The sequence below is a fragment of the Balaenoptera physalus genome (assembly GCF_965194825.1).
Source record: "Balaenoptera physalus genome assembly, chromosome: 19".
Classification (NCBI taxonomy): domain Eukaryota; kingdom Metazoa; phylum Chordata; class Mammalia; order Artiodactyla; family Balaenopteridae; genus Balaenoptera; species Balaenoptera physalus.
In genome coordinates, this window is record NC_138900.1 from 595,770 (window position 1) to 615,966 (window position 20,197).

A 20,197-nucleotide genomic window follows, 5' to 3' on the forward strand; every position below is an offset into this window, starting at 1 on the left:
TTTGTTTTTTGGCCGTGCTGCGTGGCATGTGGGATCTTACTTCACCGACCAGGGATCGAACCAGTACCCCCTTCATTGGAAGTGTGAAGTCTTAACTACTGGACTACCAGGGAAGTCACCAGAGCCTGTTTTAACTGGGATTGTATGGTTTAAGAAGATACCCTGGATGAACTGATGGCAAATGGTTCTCAAGAAGTACTGCCTGACTCACACTCTTCTCTGAAGCAGCCTATAACCCATGACCCTGCTAACTGGACCGAGGGGACACATGACCCAACCAGGCTTGGCTAGTCAGTTCCCCTTCTGTGGAATCTGGAGCGGGGACCTCAGATGTGGTTAGAGTGTGCTGGGCACTCAGGTGAGGACTTGTGTTTTTTACCAAAAGACCCTTGATGCAGACAGAAAGGTTGGAATAGAGGATGTCGGTCCAGAACATGGTGAGGAGTGCAGGGAAGAAGGACGGTGCGTGCCAGTGGTCTTCTCAACCAGCCAGTCCTGGACAGAGAGAACAGAACCAAATAGGCAGCAGGTCCATGAATGGAGCAGAGGTGAGCTCTTACCCACTGAGACCAGGAGCCCAAAGGTCTCCATTATTACCTCTTGGTACCAGGTCCTCTGGGCTGCGCTGTCTCTACTCCTCCAGGATGAAGGTTACAAACACCTGAAAAAGTCAAACCTCATATTGGGATGTTAGATGGCATCAGAGGCTGTCAATCAGTCGCTGATGAAGGTGGAGAGACCCAGCCCTGAATCACTGATTCTCGAGGGTCAAGCTCTGTGCTGTGCTCAAAGGGGAGGAAGGTGCGGCCTCTGGACATAATGCAATTGCAGCTGAGAGAAAAACCTCCCATGGGGGAAGCCACTGGTGATGACAGACAAGGGCATTCCTGTGAGAACTGTGAGGGCAGGTGCTAAGTGGGGAAATGGTCATGTTGATAATTCCAACAAAGGTAACAGCAGCTGAGACTCCTTGGAACTCTGTGCGTGCCTGCCCAGGGATTAGTGCTTCACGTGCTGAGGTAAAGGGATTAAACATCCTCAGCTCTGGAGCTAGACTTAGGGGTATGAACCCAGCATCTTGAATCAGACACTTGTCCATTGTGTGACCTTGGGGAACCCACAACATCATTCTGACCCTGGATTTCCCCGGCAGTACAATAATAGTTCCCACTTTCTTGGGTTGTTGTGAGAATTAAAGAGAATATGTTCATAAAACAAACCCTGGAATCCTGGCACCGTTAGGTACTCAGTGTTTTGTTACTTTTATTAATCCTCACAGGGACCAAGGTAAGCGCCTCACCACCTCCATGCCAGTCAGCAAACTGAGGCTCAGGGAGCTCTAGCAAGTTGCCCAGAGATTCCCAGGTGGGGAAACCAGACTGAGATGTCAGTGCTCTGCAGCCTCTACCTCCTTGCGGGTGGGTTGGGTGGGTGGGTCAGTGGCTTCTGAGAAGCCCCATTTCTTTCCCAAATGCACCCGGGGACTTTGGGGAAAATGAGGGGTGCCTGGCCAGGGAATGTCACGGCAGGCAAAGGTTAGTGCTGCCTAGGTCCAGTGAGGTTGCGGGTATAGCCATGGCACAGCAAATAGGCATTTCAGCTCTTCACCTCCCACAGCTCACGGGTAGAGCCACACCTTATACCTGTTTTACAAAGGGGGAAACTGAGGCCCAGAGTGGGGGCTTATTTGCCTGTGAGTCACAATATTTTGGGATCAGGATTCAAACCCAGGCTGCCTGACCCAGGGCTTGGGGAGTCTGATTACTACCCTATTTCCAGTCCTGCTAGGCTTTGGGACTCAAAAAACACCCTGTTCATCCTGATGCCATCTCGTCTCCCTCCCCAAGAGTTCGGCTCCAACCCACCAACCCCCATGATGATAGACCAGGCAAATGGGCGAACACTACTAAGCAAGGGTTTGTGGTATTATTAAATGTCTGGACTTTAGAAAGTGATGGAGAATACATTAATAACACAGATTAAAATTAAAAGTATATGGTATATGTATCCATTACATTGCACATAGCATAAAAAATTGAAAAAATTAGAACATATTATTCCAGTATTAAAAACAATTATTCCATAAATTAAAAAGTCACAAAATGAGTGAAATTCCAATACAACTTGGCTGTTTCACTGTTCTCTTGTGAAAGAAAGAAAATAGCCAAAATTCATAGAATAGGCAGAAGATATGAACATTTCACTAAAGATACAGAGGTAGCAAATATGCATATGAAGAAATGCTCATCATGCATCTTTAGGGAAATGCAAATAAAACAACAGTTAGATAGCTGGACAAACTTACAAAAAGTGTTAAAATTAAGAATGATTGACTATAAAAAATACAAGTAATAAAAAAAAGAAATACACATTCCCAATAAAAACACTAATATCCTGGAATGTTATCTTTTATCCCTTTTATGTAGAAAGACACATATGTACAATATAATAAAGTGACAACTTTTGTTAAAAAAAAAAAAAAAGAACGATTGAACAAATGAAGTATTCACCAGGATGTGGAAGAAATGGAGCTCTCATACACTGCTGGTAAGAATGAAAAAAATGGGAATTCCCTGGCAGTCCAGTGGTTAGGACTCTGCACTTTCACTGATGAGGCCTGGTTGGGAAACTAAGATCCCGCAAGCTGTGCAGCACGGCCAGAAAAAAAAAAAAAAATGAAAAATGTATAATTAGTTCAGATCACAATTTGGTAGTTTGTTTTAAGTTAAACATTCACCTACCCTATGACTTAAACTTTGCACTCTGAGTTACTGAAGATAAACATATACCCACATAAAAACTTATACACAAATGTTTGTACCAGCTTTTTTTCCCAATAGTCAAAAATTAGAAAAACCCCAAATGTCCATAAGCAAACGAATGGATAAATAGTGGTATATTCAAAGATAAGAATGTTTCTTAGAAAAAAAAGTATGAGTTGCTTATATATCATTGATGACTCTCCAAGTATTTATGCAACATAAATAAAAGCAGGAAAAAGAGTAAATACTTCGATTCCCATCACATGAATTCTAGAAAATGGAAAATTATATATTATAATGGAAAGTAAATCAATGGTTACTTGAAGGGGTGTGAGGGGCAAGGAGAGAGAGATTACAAAAGGTCATGAGATAAATATACAGTAACAGATACAGTCATTACCATGACTACAATGATGGTTTCAGTTCCATACATACGTCAGAGCTATCTGATAACAAATAGCTTTTGAAATGTTTCAAGATAAAAAAAAAAAACAACTCTATGTCCAACTGTTTTGGGAAAATAGGTTTGGCAATCCTACATTCATTCCACTTTGTCATGCCCTCTCGGGGTTGGTCTTACCTCAAAGACAGCAAATAGAGTGAGCAATGACTTTCCACCAGAGTCAACAGGAATGTGGCCTGGGTCACAAGAGACACATCTGTGGACTACAGATTCTCCTTTTCTCTTTTTTTTAAATCTGCCTGGCTCTTTGTAGGACCTGGGGAAGAGAGTTCCCTCAGCATTGCTGACGTCCCCTGTGAACAAGGGAAAAAATTCATGCTGCTCCCAGAAGCAGTTGAGGTTGTCACACTTGACCCTTCCTCAGGGTGCCCTCTGAGTCTCCTAAAACTCATAGCATCCAGGCCTCAAATGAGGACAAGAAAGTCCTGCAGTCTTTCCTAGGAGGCCACGGGCAGAAATGCAAATTTGGCAAAAACTAGTAAGTTAATTTCTGCCTCTGTAATGTCTCCTCTGAGGCATAGAAAGTTTGATATCCCCATAAAAGTTGCTCACCCCTTCATGCTTGTAGAGCCCAAATCTGTTTATAACCTACCCTACTTGGTAAATAGAATGTCCAAGATTAAAGAGAACTTAACAGTAAGGTCTTTGCTACTGTTCAAACCAAAGCAATGTTCTGGCAGATCTGCCAGCAATGGCTGGCAGTTCTTTAGCTGGTGACTCGGAAGCTAGAAAAATTCATCACAGGTATCTTGAGACCAAAGTGTCCCTAAAAATGGTAATCCTTCTCTGCAAGCTGCCAGATGAACTCATATGATGTTCTCTGGGCCAACAGTAGGTCAGGCCCATGCCCAAGCTGGTCAGAAAGGGAATGAGGACATCCTAAAGGTTCAGGCTATTCCTAATTTCCTCCCACAAATGAGAGAACAGAGTTGGCTTCCCTGAGCACACTACAGTAGTGACTGATGCACACTGTGGGGATGTGCCAGGTTATAGGGGTGAAATGGATCTGGCTACAGAAAGTGGCAGTGACATAAATCTATCAAGAGCCCTGGGTAGGTTAGAGAGTGCAACACAGTCACACATGCTTCCCACATAACTGAAAATTATGAGGAATCTCTCTACTCCTGATGTTTGGATGCATGGGGCAACTAGTGCCTCACAGTTTTGTCCAATGTCATTACACTGAACAAGGAAATTATACATTTCTTACACATTTAAGGCCTTTCTCCAGAGTGAACTCGCTGGTGCTGAGAGAGGTTAGATTTTCGGCTAAAAGACTTCCCACATTCGCTGCAGTCATAAGGCTTTTCTCCTGTGTGAACTCTCTGATGATAATGAAGGGTGGAACGAGAGGTAAAAGATTTCCCACATTCATTGCACTCATAAGGCCTTTCTCCTGTGTGAACTCTCCGGTGAATAATCAGGTGAATTCTTTGGGTAAAGGACTTCCCACAGTCACTACATGCATGAGGCCTTTCTCCTGTGTGAACTCTCCGATGGCGAATCAGTATTGAGCTATTGGTAAAAGATTTCCCACAGTCACTGCACTTATAAGGCCTTTCTCCAGTGTGAACTCTCTGATGATAGCCAAGGGCAGAGACAGAAGTAAAAGATTTCTCACATTCACTGCACTCATAAGGCCTTTCTCCAGTGTGAACTCTCCGGTGTTTAGAGAGGTATGAATTCTGGCTAAAGGATCTCCCACAATCACTACATTCATAAGGCTTTTCTCCAGTGTGAACTCTCTGGTGTTGATTCAATTGGGAACTGTCCCTAAAAGATTTACCACATTCACTGCAGTCAAAAGGCCTTTCTCCTGTGTGAACTCTCTGATGACAACGGAGGGCAGAGCTAGAGGTAAAAGATTTCTCACATTCGCTGCACTCATAAGGCCTTTCTCCAATGTGAATTTTCTGATGATAACGAAGGGCGGAACCAGAGGTAAAAGATTTTCCACATTCACTGCACTCATAAGGTCTTTCTCCCGTGTGAACTCTCTGGTGTATGTTGAGATGATTTCTTTGGGTAAAGGATTTCCCACATTCACTGCACTCATAAGGCCTTTCTCCTGTATGAACTCTACGGTGTCGAATGAGTATCGGTCCATTGGTAAAGGATTTCCCACATTCACTGCACTCATAAGGTTTTTCTCCTGTGTGAACTCTCTGATGATAACAGAGGGCGGAACCAGAGGTAAAAGATTTCCCACATTCACTACATTCATAAGGCCTTTCTCCAGTGTGAACTCTCTGGTGTTGAGACAGGTAAGATTTGTGGCTAAAGGATTTCCCACATTCACTGCACTCATAAGGCCTTTCTCCTGTGTGAACCCTTCGGTGTATAATGAGGTGATTTATTTGGGTAAAAGACTTTCCACAATCAGTACACTCATATGGCCTTTCTCCTGTGTGAATTCTCTGATGATAACGTAGGCCAGAGCTAGAGGTAAAAGACTTCCCACATTCCCCACATTTATAAGGCTTTTCTCCAGTGTGAACTCTCTGATGATAACGGAGGGCGGAGCTAGAAGTAAAGGATTTCCCACATTCACTGCACTCATAAGGCCTTTCTCCTGTGTGAACCCTCCAGTGTTCAATGAGGTCAGATTTTCGTCTAAAGGACTTCCTACATTCAGTGCACCCATAACTCATTTCTCCAGTGTGAACTGTCTGTTGTTGAAAAAAGATGGAGCTATGGCTAAAAGATTGTGCACATTGATGGCAAATGTGGCAATTTTCTCCAGTGTGACTCCTCTGAGGATAAATGAGGACAAATTCTTGGCTAAAGAATTTCCCACATTTGCTGCACTTGTACTGCCTTGCCCCAGTATGAATTCTTCGATGTTGAATGAAGGCTGAGTTTCCCTTAAAAGATTTTCCACAGTCGCCACAGTCATAAAGCCTGTCACCAGTGTGAACTCTCTTGTGCACAACAAATGAGGATTTATACTTGAATATTTTCCCACATTCACTGCACATAAAACACTGTCTTTCAGTGTAGACACTCTGGGCCTGAACAAGTGTGTGTTTGGGGCTGAAGGCTTTCTTGCATTCTCCCCTGGTGCAATGACTTTTTCTGCTTTGTAAAGTTTCCATGCAGTGGGTGACTGTGTTTGGCTTTTCCCCAGTGTGAATGGTCTGTTGATTCAGATGTCCTGAGGTGGCTAGGAAGTCCTCTGCAACTTTCTTGCAGGTAAAAGGCTCCCCTGACACATGGAAATTGCTGCTCTTCACAAATGAGGCCCTGTCCACACCGATTATGAATGGTTTTTCTTGCATGTGTTGCTCCTGGTGCTGCTGAGTGTCTGCACTGAAATAAAATCCTTTTGCACATGCCCTACACTTGAATAATTTCTGGCTGTGTTGTGTTCCCTGCTGCTCAGTCAAATGGAAAATGTCTCTCAAGACCGGACCACACATCTCACAGGGGTGAGTCTTCTGGGAAGATGAAGGTTCCTTGGAAGTCCTGACCTGTGACATTACCACAGAAACACTCTGTTCAAAGGATGCCTCAACATTCTCTTCTCCACTCCAGAAACCTGAATGCAAAGAAACACTGATGAGGTACACATTCAGTTTATTGGAAGGGGCAACCCAACCACAAACGTGCAAATGAAACAAAAAAAGAGTAGGGGTAATTATACTATGTCAGAAAAGACAAACTTTAAGTAAATAGACAAAGGAGGTCATTATATAATGATAAAGCAGTCAATTCATCAAGAGGATATAACAATTACAAGTATATTTGCACCCAATATTGGAACACCTGAATATATTAAGCAAATACAAACAAATCCGAAGGCAGAAAAAGAAAGCAGTGCAGTAATATTAGGGGTTCAATGCCCCACTCTGAATAAGAAAACGTTGGTCTTGAACTGCACCTAAGACCAAATGGACCTAACAGACATGTACAAAAGATGCCATCCAACTATAGCAGAATACACATTCTTCTCAAGTACACAGAGAACATTCTCTAGGATAGTTCACATATTAGGTCACAAAACAAGTATTAACAAATTTAAGAAGATGGAAAACATATTAAATATCTTTTCCAACCACAATGGTACGAAACTAGAAATCATTAACAGGAGGAAAGCTGGGAAATTCACGAATATGTAGAATTTAAATGACACATTCCTGAACGACCTATGGGTTAAATAAGAAATAATTAAAAAAAAAATATTCAAACAAATGTAAATGGAAACATAACACACCAAAACTTATGGGATGCAGAAAAAGCAACTGTAAGAGGATAGTTTATAGCAATAAATGACTACATTAAGAAAAAAGAATGATCTCTAATAAACAACCTAACTCTATATCTCAAGGTATGAGAAAAAGAACAAACCAAGGTTAAAGTTAGCAGAAATAAAACAAATAATAAAGATCAGAGCAGAAATTAAAGAAATAGAGACTAGAAAAATGACAGAAAATACCAATAAAACTAAGAGGCTTTTTTTTTTTTTAAACGTTTTACTTTGTTTTTTGGCCACTCTGCATGGCTTCTGGGATCTTAGTTCCCTGACCAGGCATCAAACCTGGACCCCCCTGGGGTGGAAGTGCAGAGTCCTAACCACTGATCACCAGGGAAGTCTCAAGAGTTGGTTTTTTTGAAAAGATAAATTGACAAGCCTTTAGCTAGATTATAAAACAAAGAGAGACGACTCAAAATCAGAAATGAAAGAGGAGACATAACAACTGATACTGCAGGAATACAATCAATCAGAAGAAACTAGAATGAACAATTATTTGCCAACAAATTGGATAACTCAGAAGAAATGAATAAAACTCCTATAAACATAAAACCTACCAAAATAAAATCGTGAAGAAATAGAAAATCTGAATTAACCTATAACTGGTAAGCAGATTGAATCACTAATAAAAAAATCTCCCAACAAAGAAAAGCCCAGGACTAGACAAAATCACTGGGAATTCTACTAAATATTTAAAACATTAATATCAATCCTTCCCAAAGATTTCCAAAAAATTGAAGCAGGAACACTCCCAAGCTCATTTTATGAGACCAGCATTACTCTGATATCAAAGCCATTTAAGAAGAATACAGCAGAAGAAAATTACAGGCCAATATCCCTGATGAGGATGTCCCTGGTGGCACAGTGATTAAGAATCCGCCTGCCAATGCACAGGACACAGGTTCGAGACCTGGTCTGGGTAGATCCCACATGCTGCGGAGCAACTAAGCCCTTGCGCTCTAGAGCCTGCGAGCCACAACTACTGAACCTGCGTGCTGCAACTACTGAGGCCTGCGTGCCTTGAGTCCATGCTCTGCAACAAGGGAAGCCACCACAATGAGAAGCACATGCACTACAACGAAGAGGAACCCCCGCTCGTCGCAACTAGAGAAAGCCCACGCACAGCAACGAAGATCCAACAAAGCCAAAAATAAATAAATAAAATAAATTAATTTAAAAAAAAATCCCTGATAAATATAGATGCAAAAATCCTCAACCAAATACTTGCAAACCAAATCCAACAGCACATTTACAGGATCATACATCACAATCAAGTAGAATTTATCCCTGGGATGCAAAGATGGTTCAACATCATGTGCAAATCAATAAATGTGATACACTGCATTATCAGAACAAAGGATAAAAATCATAATCATATGAATAGATGCTGAAAAACCATTTTAAAATTCAATATCCATTCATGATAAAAACTCTCAACAAGTTAGGTATAGAAGAGGGACTTCCCTGGTAGTCCAGTGGTTAAGAATCCGCCTTCCAATGCAGGAGACACAGGTTCGGTCCTGGGTTGGGGAACTAAGCCCACACACCGCAACTACTGAGCCCATGCACTGCAACTACTCAGCCCACGCACTGCAACTACTGAGCCCACACACTCTGCAGCCCGCCCGCCACAACTAGAGAGCCCATGCACCGCAACTACTGAGCCCACGCGCTCTGCAGCCCATGTGCCATAACTAGAGAGCCTGTGCGCCGCAACTAGTGAGCCCATGCGCTCTAACTAGAGGGCCTGCAGGTCACAGCTACTGAGCCCGCACGCCACAACTAGAGAGAAGCCTGTGCACCACAACTAAAAGCTGCTGCGCACCACATCTAAGACTAGACACAGCCGAATTAATTAATTATTTTTTTTAAAAAAAGCTAGGTATAGAAGGAATGTACTTCAACACATCTGACAAGCACACACCTAACATCATATTGAACATTCAAAAGCTAAAAGGTTTTCCTCTACATCAGGAACAAGACAAGGATGCCTACCCTATCCATTTTTATTCAACATAGTACAGGAAGTCCCACCCAGAGTAAGTAGAGAAGAAAAAGAAAGAAAAGGCATTCAAATTGGACTGGAAGAAGGAAAAGTGTTTGTTTGCAGGTAACACACTCTTATATGTAGAAAACCCCAAAATTCAACCCTAACAAATGAATTCAGTAAAGTTGCAGGATAAAAAGGACCAATATACAAATTTCAGTTGCATTTATATACACTAATAAAAAACTGTCTGAACAGAAAATTAAGAAAACAATCTTATTTTAAATAGCATCAAAAGAATAAAATACTCAGGAACAAATTTAACCTAGGGGATGAAAGATTTACATTCTGAAAATCATAAGACAACAATGAAAGAAACTGAAGAAGACACAAATAAATGGAAAGATATCCAGTATTCTTGGATTGGAAAAATTAATATTGTTAATTTTACCAAGAGCAATTTATAGATTGAAAACAATCCATATCAAAATTCCAATGATATTTTCCACAGAAATAGAAAAAACAATCCTAAAATTTGTATGGAACCATGAAAAATCCCAAATGGCCAAAACAATCTTGAAAAAGGACAAAGCTAGAGGCATCACATTTCCTGATTTCAAAATATTACAATGCTATGGTAATTAATACATTATGGTACTGGCATAAAAACAGACCAACTTAACAGAACAAAGAGCCCAGAAATAAACTCACGCATATATGGTCAACTCATCTTTGATAGGCACAACAAGAACACACAATGGAGAAAGGACAGCTTCTTCCAAAAATGGTGATGGAAAAACTGGTTATCTACATGCAAAAAAAATGAAACTAGAGCCTTATTTCACACCACTCACAAAAATTAACTTGAATTGGATTAAAATTTTTAAACATAAACCCTGAAATTGTAAAACTTTTAGAAGAAAATACAGAGAAAAAGCTCCTTGACATTGGTGTTGGCAATGATTTTTTTAGATGACACCAATAGCACAAGCAATGAAAGCAAAAATAAACAAGTGGGACTATATCAAATGGAAAAGGTTCTTTATAGCAAGGGAAACAAAATGAAAACACAACCTAAGGAAAAGGAGAAAATACTTGCAAAGGATTTATCTGATAAGGGGTTAATATCCAGAAAATATCAGAACTCATATAATTCAACAATAAAAAACTAAAGAATCCAATTAAAAATGGGCAAAAGGACCTGAACAGATATTTATCCAAAACATACAAATGATCAACAGGTATATGAAAAGGTGCTCAACATCACTAACATCGGGGAAATGCAAATCCAAACCACAAGGAGATATCACCTCACACCTGTCTGGAAGACTACTATCAAAGAGACAAGAGATACATGTTCGTTAGGATGTGAAGAAAGGGAAAGCCTTCTACATTGTTGGTAGGAATGTAAATCAGTACAGCCATTAGGGAAAACTGTATGGAATTTCCTAAAAATTAAAAATAGAACTACTGCATGGTCCAATAATCCCAATTCTGTGTCTATTTCCAGAGGAAACAAAATCTGTATCTCAAACAGGTGTTTGCATCCCCATGTTCACTGCAGCATGATCCACAATAGCCCAGGTATAGAAACAACCTAAGTACAGGCATACCTTGTTTTATTGTGCTTCACAGATAACGCATTTTTTTTTACACATTAAAGGTATGCAGTAACCCTGTGTCAAGCAAGTCTACTGGCACCATTTTTCTTACAGCATTTGCTCACTTTGTGTCTGTGCGTCAGGTTTTGGTAACTTTTGCAATATTTCAAACTTTTTCATTATTGTTATACTTGTTATGGTGATCTGTGATCAGTGATCTTTGTTTTGGGGTGCCACAAACTGGACCCATAGGACAGCAAACTTAATCAATAAACACTGTATGTGTTCGGCTGCTCTACCGACTGGCAAATCCGTCTCTCTCCTTCTCCTCACGCCTCTGTATTTCTTGAGATACAACAATATTGAAATTAGGCGAATTAATAACCCTACAATGGCCTCTAAGAGCTCAAGTAAAAGGAAGGATCACATGTCTTTCACTTTAAATCAAAAGCTAGAAATGATTAAGCTTAGGGAGGAAGGCAAGTTAAAAGTCAAGAGAGGCTGAAAGCCAGGCCTCTTGGACCAAACAGTATTAACCAAGTTGTGTCAATAAATGCAAAGGAAAAGTTCTTGAAGTAAATTAAAAGTGTTACTCTAGTGAACACACAAATAATAAGAAAGCAAAGGGCTTCCCTGGTGGCGCAGTGGTTGAGAGTCTGCCTGCCAATGCAGGGGACACGGGTTCGAGCCCTGGTCTGGGAAGATCCCACATACCGTGGAGCAGCTAAGCCCGTGTCCCAGAACTACTGAGCTTGCGCGTCTGGAGCCTGTGCTCCGCAACAAGAGAGGCCGCGACAGTGAGAGGCCCGCGCACCGCGATGAAGAGTGGCCCCCGCTCGCAGCAACTAGAGAAAGCCCTCGCACAGAAACGAAGACCCAACACAGCCAAAAATAAATAAATAAATAAATAAATTTATTTAAAAAAAAAAAAAAAGAAAAATAGTCTCATTGCTGATATGGAGAAAATTTTAGTGATCTGTATCCAAGATCAAGCCAGCCACAACATTACCTTAAGCCAAAGCCTAATCCAGAGTCAGGCCCCAACTCTCTCCAACTCTGTGATGGCTGAGAGAGGTCAGAAGCTGCAAAAAAAAAGTATGAAGCTAGCATAGGTTGGTTCATGAGATTTAAGGAAAGAAGCTGTCTCGATAACATAAAAGTACAAGGTGAAAAAAATGCTGATGTAGAAGCTGTACCAAAGTTATCCAGATGATCTAGCTAAGATAATTAATGGACATGGCTACACTAAACAACACATTTTTAATGTAGATGAAACAGTCTTATGTTGGAAGAAAATGGCATCTAGGACTTTCACAGTTAGAGAGGAGAAGTCAAGGCTGGCTTCAAAGCTTCAAAGGACAGGCTGATTCTCTTGTTAGGGGTAATGCAGCTGGTGACTGAAAGTTGAAGCCAACGCACATTTATCATTCTGAAAATCTTAGGCCCTTAACAATTCTGCTAAATCTACTCTGCATATATTCTATAAATGGAACAACAAAGCCTGGATGACAGCACGTCTCCTTATAACATGGTTTACTGAATATTTTAAGACTATTGTTGAGACCTACTGCTCTGAAAAAAAAAATGTTTTCAAAATATTACTACTCACTGACAATGCAGCTGGTCAGCCAAGAGCTCTGATGGAGATGTACAAGATTAATGTTCTTTACATGCCTACTACTAAAACATCTATTCTGTAGCCCATGGATCAAGTAGTTTACACTGTCAAGTCTTAAGAAATACATTTCATAAGGCTATAGCTGCCATAGATAGCAATTCCTCTGATGGATCAGGGCAAATTAAATTGAAAACCTTCTGGAAAGGACTCACCATTCTAGATGCCATTAAGAACATTTATGAATCATGGGAAGAGGTAAAAATATCAACATTAACAGGAGTTGGGAAAAAGCTGATTCCAACTCTCTGGATGACTTTGAGGGGTTCAGCACTTAAGTGGAGGAAGTAACTGCAGATGTAGTGGAAAAACCAAGAGAACTAGAATTAGAAGTGCAGCTGGAAGATGACGGAATTGCTGCAATCTCAAGAGAAAACTTTAACAGATGAGGAGCTGTTTCTTACAGATGAGAAAAGAAAATGGTTTCTTGGATGGAATGTACTCCTGGTGAAGATGCTGTGCAGATTGTTGAAATGATGACAAAGGCTTTATTTTATTTTATTTTTTTAAATTTTTAAAAATGTAATTGGGCTTTTTTAAAAAAAATTTTATTTATTTATTTATTTATGGCTGTGTTGGGTCTTCGTTTCTGTGCGAGGGCTTTCTCTAGCTGCGGCAAGTGGGGGCCACTCTTCATCGCGGTGCACGGGCCTCTCACCATCGCAGCCTCTCTTGTTGCGGAGCACAGGCTCCAGACGCGCAGGCTCAGCAATTGTGGCTCACGGGCCTAGTCGCTCCGCGGCATGTGGGATCCTCCCAGACCAGGGCTTGAACTCGTGTCCCCTGCATTGGCAGGCAGATTCTCAACCACTGCGCCACCAGGGAAGCCCGACAAAGGCTTTAGAATATTACATAAAATCAGTTCATAAAGCAGCAGTAGGGTTTGAGAAGATTGACTCCAATTTTGAAAGAAGTTCTACTGTGTGTTAAATGTTATCAAACAGTATCGCGTGCTACAGAGAAATCATTCCTGAAAGGAAGAGTCCATTGATGTGGCAACCATCATTGTTGTCTTATTTGAAGAAACTGCCAAAGCCACCAAAACCTTCAGCAACCTGATCAGTCAGCACCTTGATCAGTCAAATTAAGGCAAGGGACTTCCCTGGTGGCGCAGTGGTTAAGACTCTGCCTGCCAATGCAGGGGACACGGGTTCGAGCTCTGGTCTGGGAAGATCCCATATGCCGCGGAGCAACTAAGCCCGTGCGCCAAAACTACTGAGCCAGCACTCTAGACCTTGCGCGCCACAACTACTGAAGCCCATGCACCTAGAGCCCGTGCTCCACAACAAAAGAAGCCACCGCAATGAGAAGCCCCTGTACTGCAACAAAGAGTAGCTACACTCACTGTAACTAGAGAAAGCCTGCGCGCAGCAACGAAGACCCAACGCAGCCATAAATTAATTAATTAATTTATGTATTTATTAAAAAAATTTTTTTTAAATAAATTGCTCCAACAGCAAAAAGATACAACTAAGATGATGATTAAAATTTTTTTTAGCAATTAAGTATTTTTTAACTAGGGTATATATATATTTTTTTTTTTTTTTTTTTAAATTTTATTTATTTATTTATTTATGGCTGTGTTGGGTCTTCGTTTCTGTGTGAGGGCTTTCTCTAGTTGCGGCAAGTGGGGGCCACTCTTCATCGCGGTGCGCGGGCCTCTCACTATCGCAGCCTCTCTTGTTGCGGAGCACAGGCTCCAGACGCACAGGCTCAGCAATTGTGGCTCACGGGCTTAGTCGCTCCGTGGCATGTGGGATCTTCCCAGACCAGGGCTTGAACCCGTGTCCCCTGCATTGGCAGGCAGATTCTCAACCACTGCGCCACCAGGGAAGCCCTATATGTTGTTTTTTAAGACATAATGCTATTGCACAGTTACTGGCTACTATACAGTGTAAACATAACATTTATAGGCACTGGAAAACAAAACTTTTTGTGACTTACTTTATTGTGTTACTCACCTTATTGCGGTGGTCTGGAACCTAACCTGCAATATGCCTGTATCTGTCTACGAATGAATGGATTAATAAAGTCCATTTATATGCAATGGAGTATTATTCAGCCATTAAAAAAAGAAATCATGCATTTGGACAACAACGATGAACCTGGAGGGCATAATGCAAAGTGAAATAAGCCAGAGAAAGACAAATACTGTATGTTATCACTTATATATGGAATCTTGAAAAAAAAAAACAGTTGAACCCACAGAAACAAAGAGTAGAATGCCAGGTGCTCAGGTCTGGGGAAATGGGGAGATGTTGGTCAGTTTTATAAAATGAATAAGCTCTGAGGAACTAATACAGCATGAAGCCTATACTGTACTGTAATGTATTGTAATGCTGTATTGTATACTTCAAATGGGCTAACAGAGTAGATCTTAAGTGTTTTCACACACACGAAAAATGTAAATACAATTATGTGAGGTAATGGATGTGTTAATCAACTTGACTGTAGTAATCATTTCATACTGTATGTGTGTATATATAAAATCATGACATTGTACACTTCCTTGTACTTTTTAATTTTTTTTTCATTTTTTGGCCACACCGCGCGGCTTGTGGGATCTCAGTTCTCCAACCACGGATTGAACCCGGGCCACGGCAGTGAAAGCGCTGAATCCTAACCACTAGACCACCAGGGAACTCCCTGTACACTTTAAATATATACAGTATTATTTGTCAATTATACCTCAATAAGCTGGAGAAAAGAAAAAAGAAAAGAGATCTAAACAACACAAGTAGAACCATTAAGGACAGCCTTGGAAAACAGCCCATGGTCCAGGTAAGTAATGGTCATGACAATACCTTCAATTCCTGGCATATGGAGGCAGAAGGAAATGTCAGATGACAAAAAGGAACAAAACCTGGGACACAGAAGTGCCATGGACCTGGATACACCACCTGACCAGGGAAAGGGCAAGTTTAAGATGCAATCCTTTAGCCTCACTCCAAGACTGCTTACTCAAATCCATCCCTATGAGGGTTGAGTACAGACTGTATTGGGGCTACGGGGAGAGAAGGGGGCAGTGCAAACAACCCAGCCCTAACTATCACAGCAACTACCCAGAAAGCTGGGGAAACAAGCAGTGCCCAAGCTCCATATGTGAGAAGGACAGAGCACACCTTGGAGAAAAAAGGGTGAGGCAGGATACAGAGCCTAGCCCAGGTCACTGGGGAGGGTGAGGCTCTTACCCAGTGAAGATACAAGTGCAAAGTTCTCCAGCATCACATCATGGTACAGGCGTCTCTGAGCCTCATCAAGGAGCTTCCATTCCTCCCAGGAGAAGTACAGGGCAATGTCCTCAAAGGTCACACCACCCTGTCATGAATGAGATAGATGAAACATAAACATTCTCTCTCTGAGGACCCACAATTCATCTCCTCACACATGTATTCCACGGTCATCCTCCATCAGAGCTCCCCACGTCAGGCCTGGTGCCAGTGATGCCTGATCTCTCCTCACTGTGTTCAGCCCTCAGCAACAAAAGGCGGTGGCCGGGGAGATAAATGCCATCTAAACTCTGGGCCTGGCCTACAGGGCCCCATCCTTCCCCCCAAGTAATTCCCCTGAGGTCTCCCACATTGTGCCTCCAAGACACAGCCAAACATGGGCTCATCTTTACCCTTAATCCCCAACACCAGGGCCTGTGGGCCCTCAGCTCACACTTCCCCTTGATGTGCACGCCATTCAGTTGTCCAAACCTCTTTCACATCTTCAGACCTCACAGTTGCACTCCCACAGCTCTACCACCTCCCTGCCCCACATCACAGGCACCTCTCTGGACTCACCCAGGTACTTGGAACATGGCATCCACAGAGTGCTTAACAAAATCAAACATGATCTGGTACAATCCCAGTTCTCTGAGGGAGCCCACAGCCAGGGAAAGCCCTGCCTGCCTTGCTCTGACCTCTGTTTCAGTATTAGCCACCCAGAACCAGTGAGGGACTGGGACACCCTCTCCTGCCTTACATAGGTTCCACAAGTGCCTCTTCAACCTTCAGAACCTGGGCAACCGTGGCTGGGCTCCATGTGTGCAGGACTCCCTTGTATCCCCACCCAGCCCTGGAACCTAGTGACCTCAGGCTGACAGACTAACCTCTGCTGCCTCTCATCAGATCCTGCGACCTTGGACGAGGACTCAACTCCCTGTGCCTCTCTTTGTCACCCCCATTCCAATCCGTTCTCTTCTCTGAGCAGCTTTTTGAAAACTTTTAAAGCCCTCACATACACTGTTCCTCGTCCGTTCACAGCCCTCCGTGGCTCCCAGGTCCCTCAGAATAAAGGAACAACCTCTCTCTCTGCCGGTCCAGGCGTGATTCCACCTCACACTCTCTTTACTGCAGCCATAAGATGGACCCCAGGTTTCCCGAATCCTCCTGGCTCAGTCCGACCTCCAAGCCTTTGCACCTGCCGGTCCCTCCGCCTGTCACCCTCGCCCACGCGCCGCCCACGGCCACCTCACCGTCCTGGACACCGCGGCCTGGGCTGCGGGCACGTGAGCAGGCGTCCCGCACTCGGGACTTTGGTGTCTGGTGCAGTGAGGGCGGTGAGGGGCCGGAGGACGAGCGTTTACCTCAGGCGGGTCCCTCAGCGCCGCCGCCGCCATCGGACTCGGTGGATAGAGCGGGGCCGGGAGCTGCGGGAGAGGAGGCGAAACGTGGGCACGGCGGTCACTCTTCCGGGCTTGGCGCGGGATACCCCGGGCGGCGTCGCCGAGCCTCAGACCTGCCCCTGTGTTGCGGGGACAGGCCCTCCTCTCGGATCTTCTCGGTCCCGTCACCTCGATCCTGACACAACGCTCCGGAGCGCGAACAAACCGGAGGGGAGCAAAAATGACCGCCACAACGGGGTCGCCGGAAGTCCCGCCCCGACGCTCACGCGCGGGAACCCCTCATCCTGATTGGCCGTTGCCTCGTAACTGCGGCCTCTCCGCCCGTGCCTTCTGGGTAATGTAGTTCCCAGCGCTCCAGAGGCCGCGGCGAAGCTAGTTCATAATGTTCAACAGGAGCATTGGATTTGCAGCCCCCTGAGGAACGCTGCTGGTGGTGTTCCTACCTCAAAGGAGGGAGGGGCTTTGGTCGTTGTTAAAGGCTGCGAAGAGATATTATTTCAGACTCCACGAAGCCCAGGCAGCTCCTAGAGGATAAAAGTATTATTTGCGATGCTCCCAAATCGACTCATCTAAATGGCCGTATCATTCCAGTCATTCGTACATAAAATGAGTCCACACATAGCTAGAAACATTGTTAATTGCTCTTCAAATGCATGTGGCCGGAAGTGTTATTCAGTTTTTTAAGTTTCAGTTTGTTTGGTCAGGAAGAAGAAAAAAAGACTCCATACAGGTCCATGACAGAAAAGCAAGTAGTGCGATGTTCGGCTGCCCTGAAGAGGATGGACAAGCAGGAGCTCTGCCTCTGGTTCCCACAGAAAACGGTTCCCCTGCCTATGTTATCAGTCATTTTGAGGAGTAGAAGCAAAAATCAACAGGATCATCAGAAGTGGAAGAAAAATAGGAACTGCCAAACTAAATGCCCTAAATTGTATAAAAGCTAATTTTTAATTTTGTGGCCTTTTTAGAATTGTTACAATTGTGTTCCCCCTGTCTCTCTCTCTCTATATATATATTTTGTTACACAAATCAACCCATTTATTAAAGGCTAGCAAGGTTTCAAATGGTGGTGCTTCTACTGGTCCTCCAATTCCTTCAGTTGTCTGATGGCAGACTTTACTGTGACAGCAGAAGTGGTGTTGTAGGCCTAACTATATTTCTTGGGTGTTGAGCTCATTTATTTGGTGATGAGAAAATATTAAATGAGAATTGTGTTAGTTTGCTAGGGCTGCCATAACATTTGAATACTATTGAAACCTAGGGTAGTCATAGGTTATAAACTGTAACCTGCTTTCACTGATCAAGCTCACTTTGCTTTTACAAAAACTTGCAGGTACTCCCAAGCGGCAAATAGCCTAAACAATAAGATCTTTGCCCAAGTTGTTTTAGGAAATTGGGAGTCAGCTGTGTCCAGTTTGAGCTTGAGCTGGTTAAAACTGGTTAAGACCACCGACCCTCCATCTGGGCATGCGCAAATGTCGGCTCAGTGACCTTTTGATGTCAGAGGGCCAACAGCCCACCCTCAGAACATGCTAACGCTGCCATTTTCTGAACAGGTGTCTCATGAAAATGTCTGTAGCTTACTTTTACCTGTGCAGAACAACAATCACCTTTTCTTATCTTCAATTCCCATCCCCCCCACCCAGCTTTATCCCATAAACATTCCTAGCCCCTCCCCTTTAGGGAGGTGAATCTGAGATTTGTCTTTGCTTCTCCTCGCTTGGCTGCCTTATGAATAAACAGTTTCTCTGCTGCAAACCTCAGCGTCTCAGCGTTTGGCTTGCTGTGCATCGGGCAAATGAAACTGGTTTAGTAAGAGTATAGACTGGGTGGCTTAAATAACAGAAATTTATTTTCTTGCAGTTCTGGATGCTAAAAGTCTAACAGGAAGGTGTCAAAAAGTATAGTTTTTCCTGAGGCCTCTGTTTTGGCTTTTGGGTAGCCAACTTCTTGCTCTGTCCTCACATGGCCTTTTCTCCTCGTGTGCATTCTCCTGGTGTCTATCCCTCATCTTATGAGTGATGCAATGAAATTTATATTTCAAGGCAGGACAAGAAAATTTAAACATAAAATTTTCTGCTTTGGCCTCTCTACCTCCTTAATGTGCAGTGTGCATCTGCATGACACACTAACTAGTCTTCCTCAAAGATGGGAATGCTTTCTTGACTGTAAAGATCAATTTTTTTTCCCTTTCTTCTGATGCTAGCAATGTAACTTCTTAAAAGATTAGCATTCTTTCCCAACTCTATTGGGGGTTATGGTGACTCACTGACTGCTTTGTACATGCTTACTTGGCCTATGAACTTTGTATAAAATGTCAGCATGTCATTTTGTTGTATGATCCTTTGTCTCATAAATGTATATCGTTGTGCCTTCAACTTCCAACAGGCAGAACAGATCTCAGACATTCTGAGACTCTGTCCCCCGGGTTATAAACCTCAGTTTAACTGAATAAAATTCACTTTTTTCTTCTTGATTGTTAATTGAGTTTTTGTCAACAGAAGAAAACCAGTCTTAATGGAATACAGCCACACTCTTATAACCTCACTTATCTTTATTTACCTCTATAAATGCCCTATGTCCAAATACAGTCCCTTTGTGAGTTAGTGCTTCAACGTTTGACAGGTATTATGTTAATAAATGTTAGTGGTAATAAAAGGCAAATAACTTATTACAGTTGGGTAATAAAGAGGAAAAGAGCATTCAACTTTTAAAAGTATCCTTCAATTGCCAATAGATCACAATTTCTAAAATTCACTTTCATAAAAGCATAATTTCCAAAATATGCCTATTAAATACTGTAAATGCATCACTTCTAAGAACTACTTCAAACAAACACAAAGTTTTC

At 42.6% G+C, this 20,197-nt stretch overlaps 1 protein-coding gene across 20 annotated transcripts in view; it reads right to left on the reverse strand.

The window, feature by feature from the left end:
• LOC309648103 (zinc finger protein 154-like) overlaps window positions 1-20,197 on the reverse strand; it is a 202,525-nt gene that overhangs the window by 71,343 nt on the left and 110,985 nt on the right. For 11 of the 20 annotated variants that reach the window (XM_082436220.1, XM_082436218.1, XM_082436219.1 and 8 more), the window contains 3 exons: window positions 17,314-17,876; window positions 15,932-16,058; window positions 2,398-6,763 (listed from right to left, as the gene is read on the reverse strand). In XM_082436220.1, coding sequence (XP_082292346.1) covers window positions 4,440-6,763; window positions 15,932-16,058; window positions 17,314-17,346 — 2,484 coding nt within the window. In that variant the 5' untranslated portion in view covers window positions 17,347-17,876 and the 3' untranslated portion in view covers window positions 2,398-4,439. The other 9 variants (XR_014256470.1, XR_014256471.1, XR_014256472.1 and 6 more) reach the window with 7 other exon arrangements.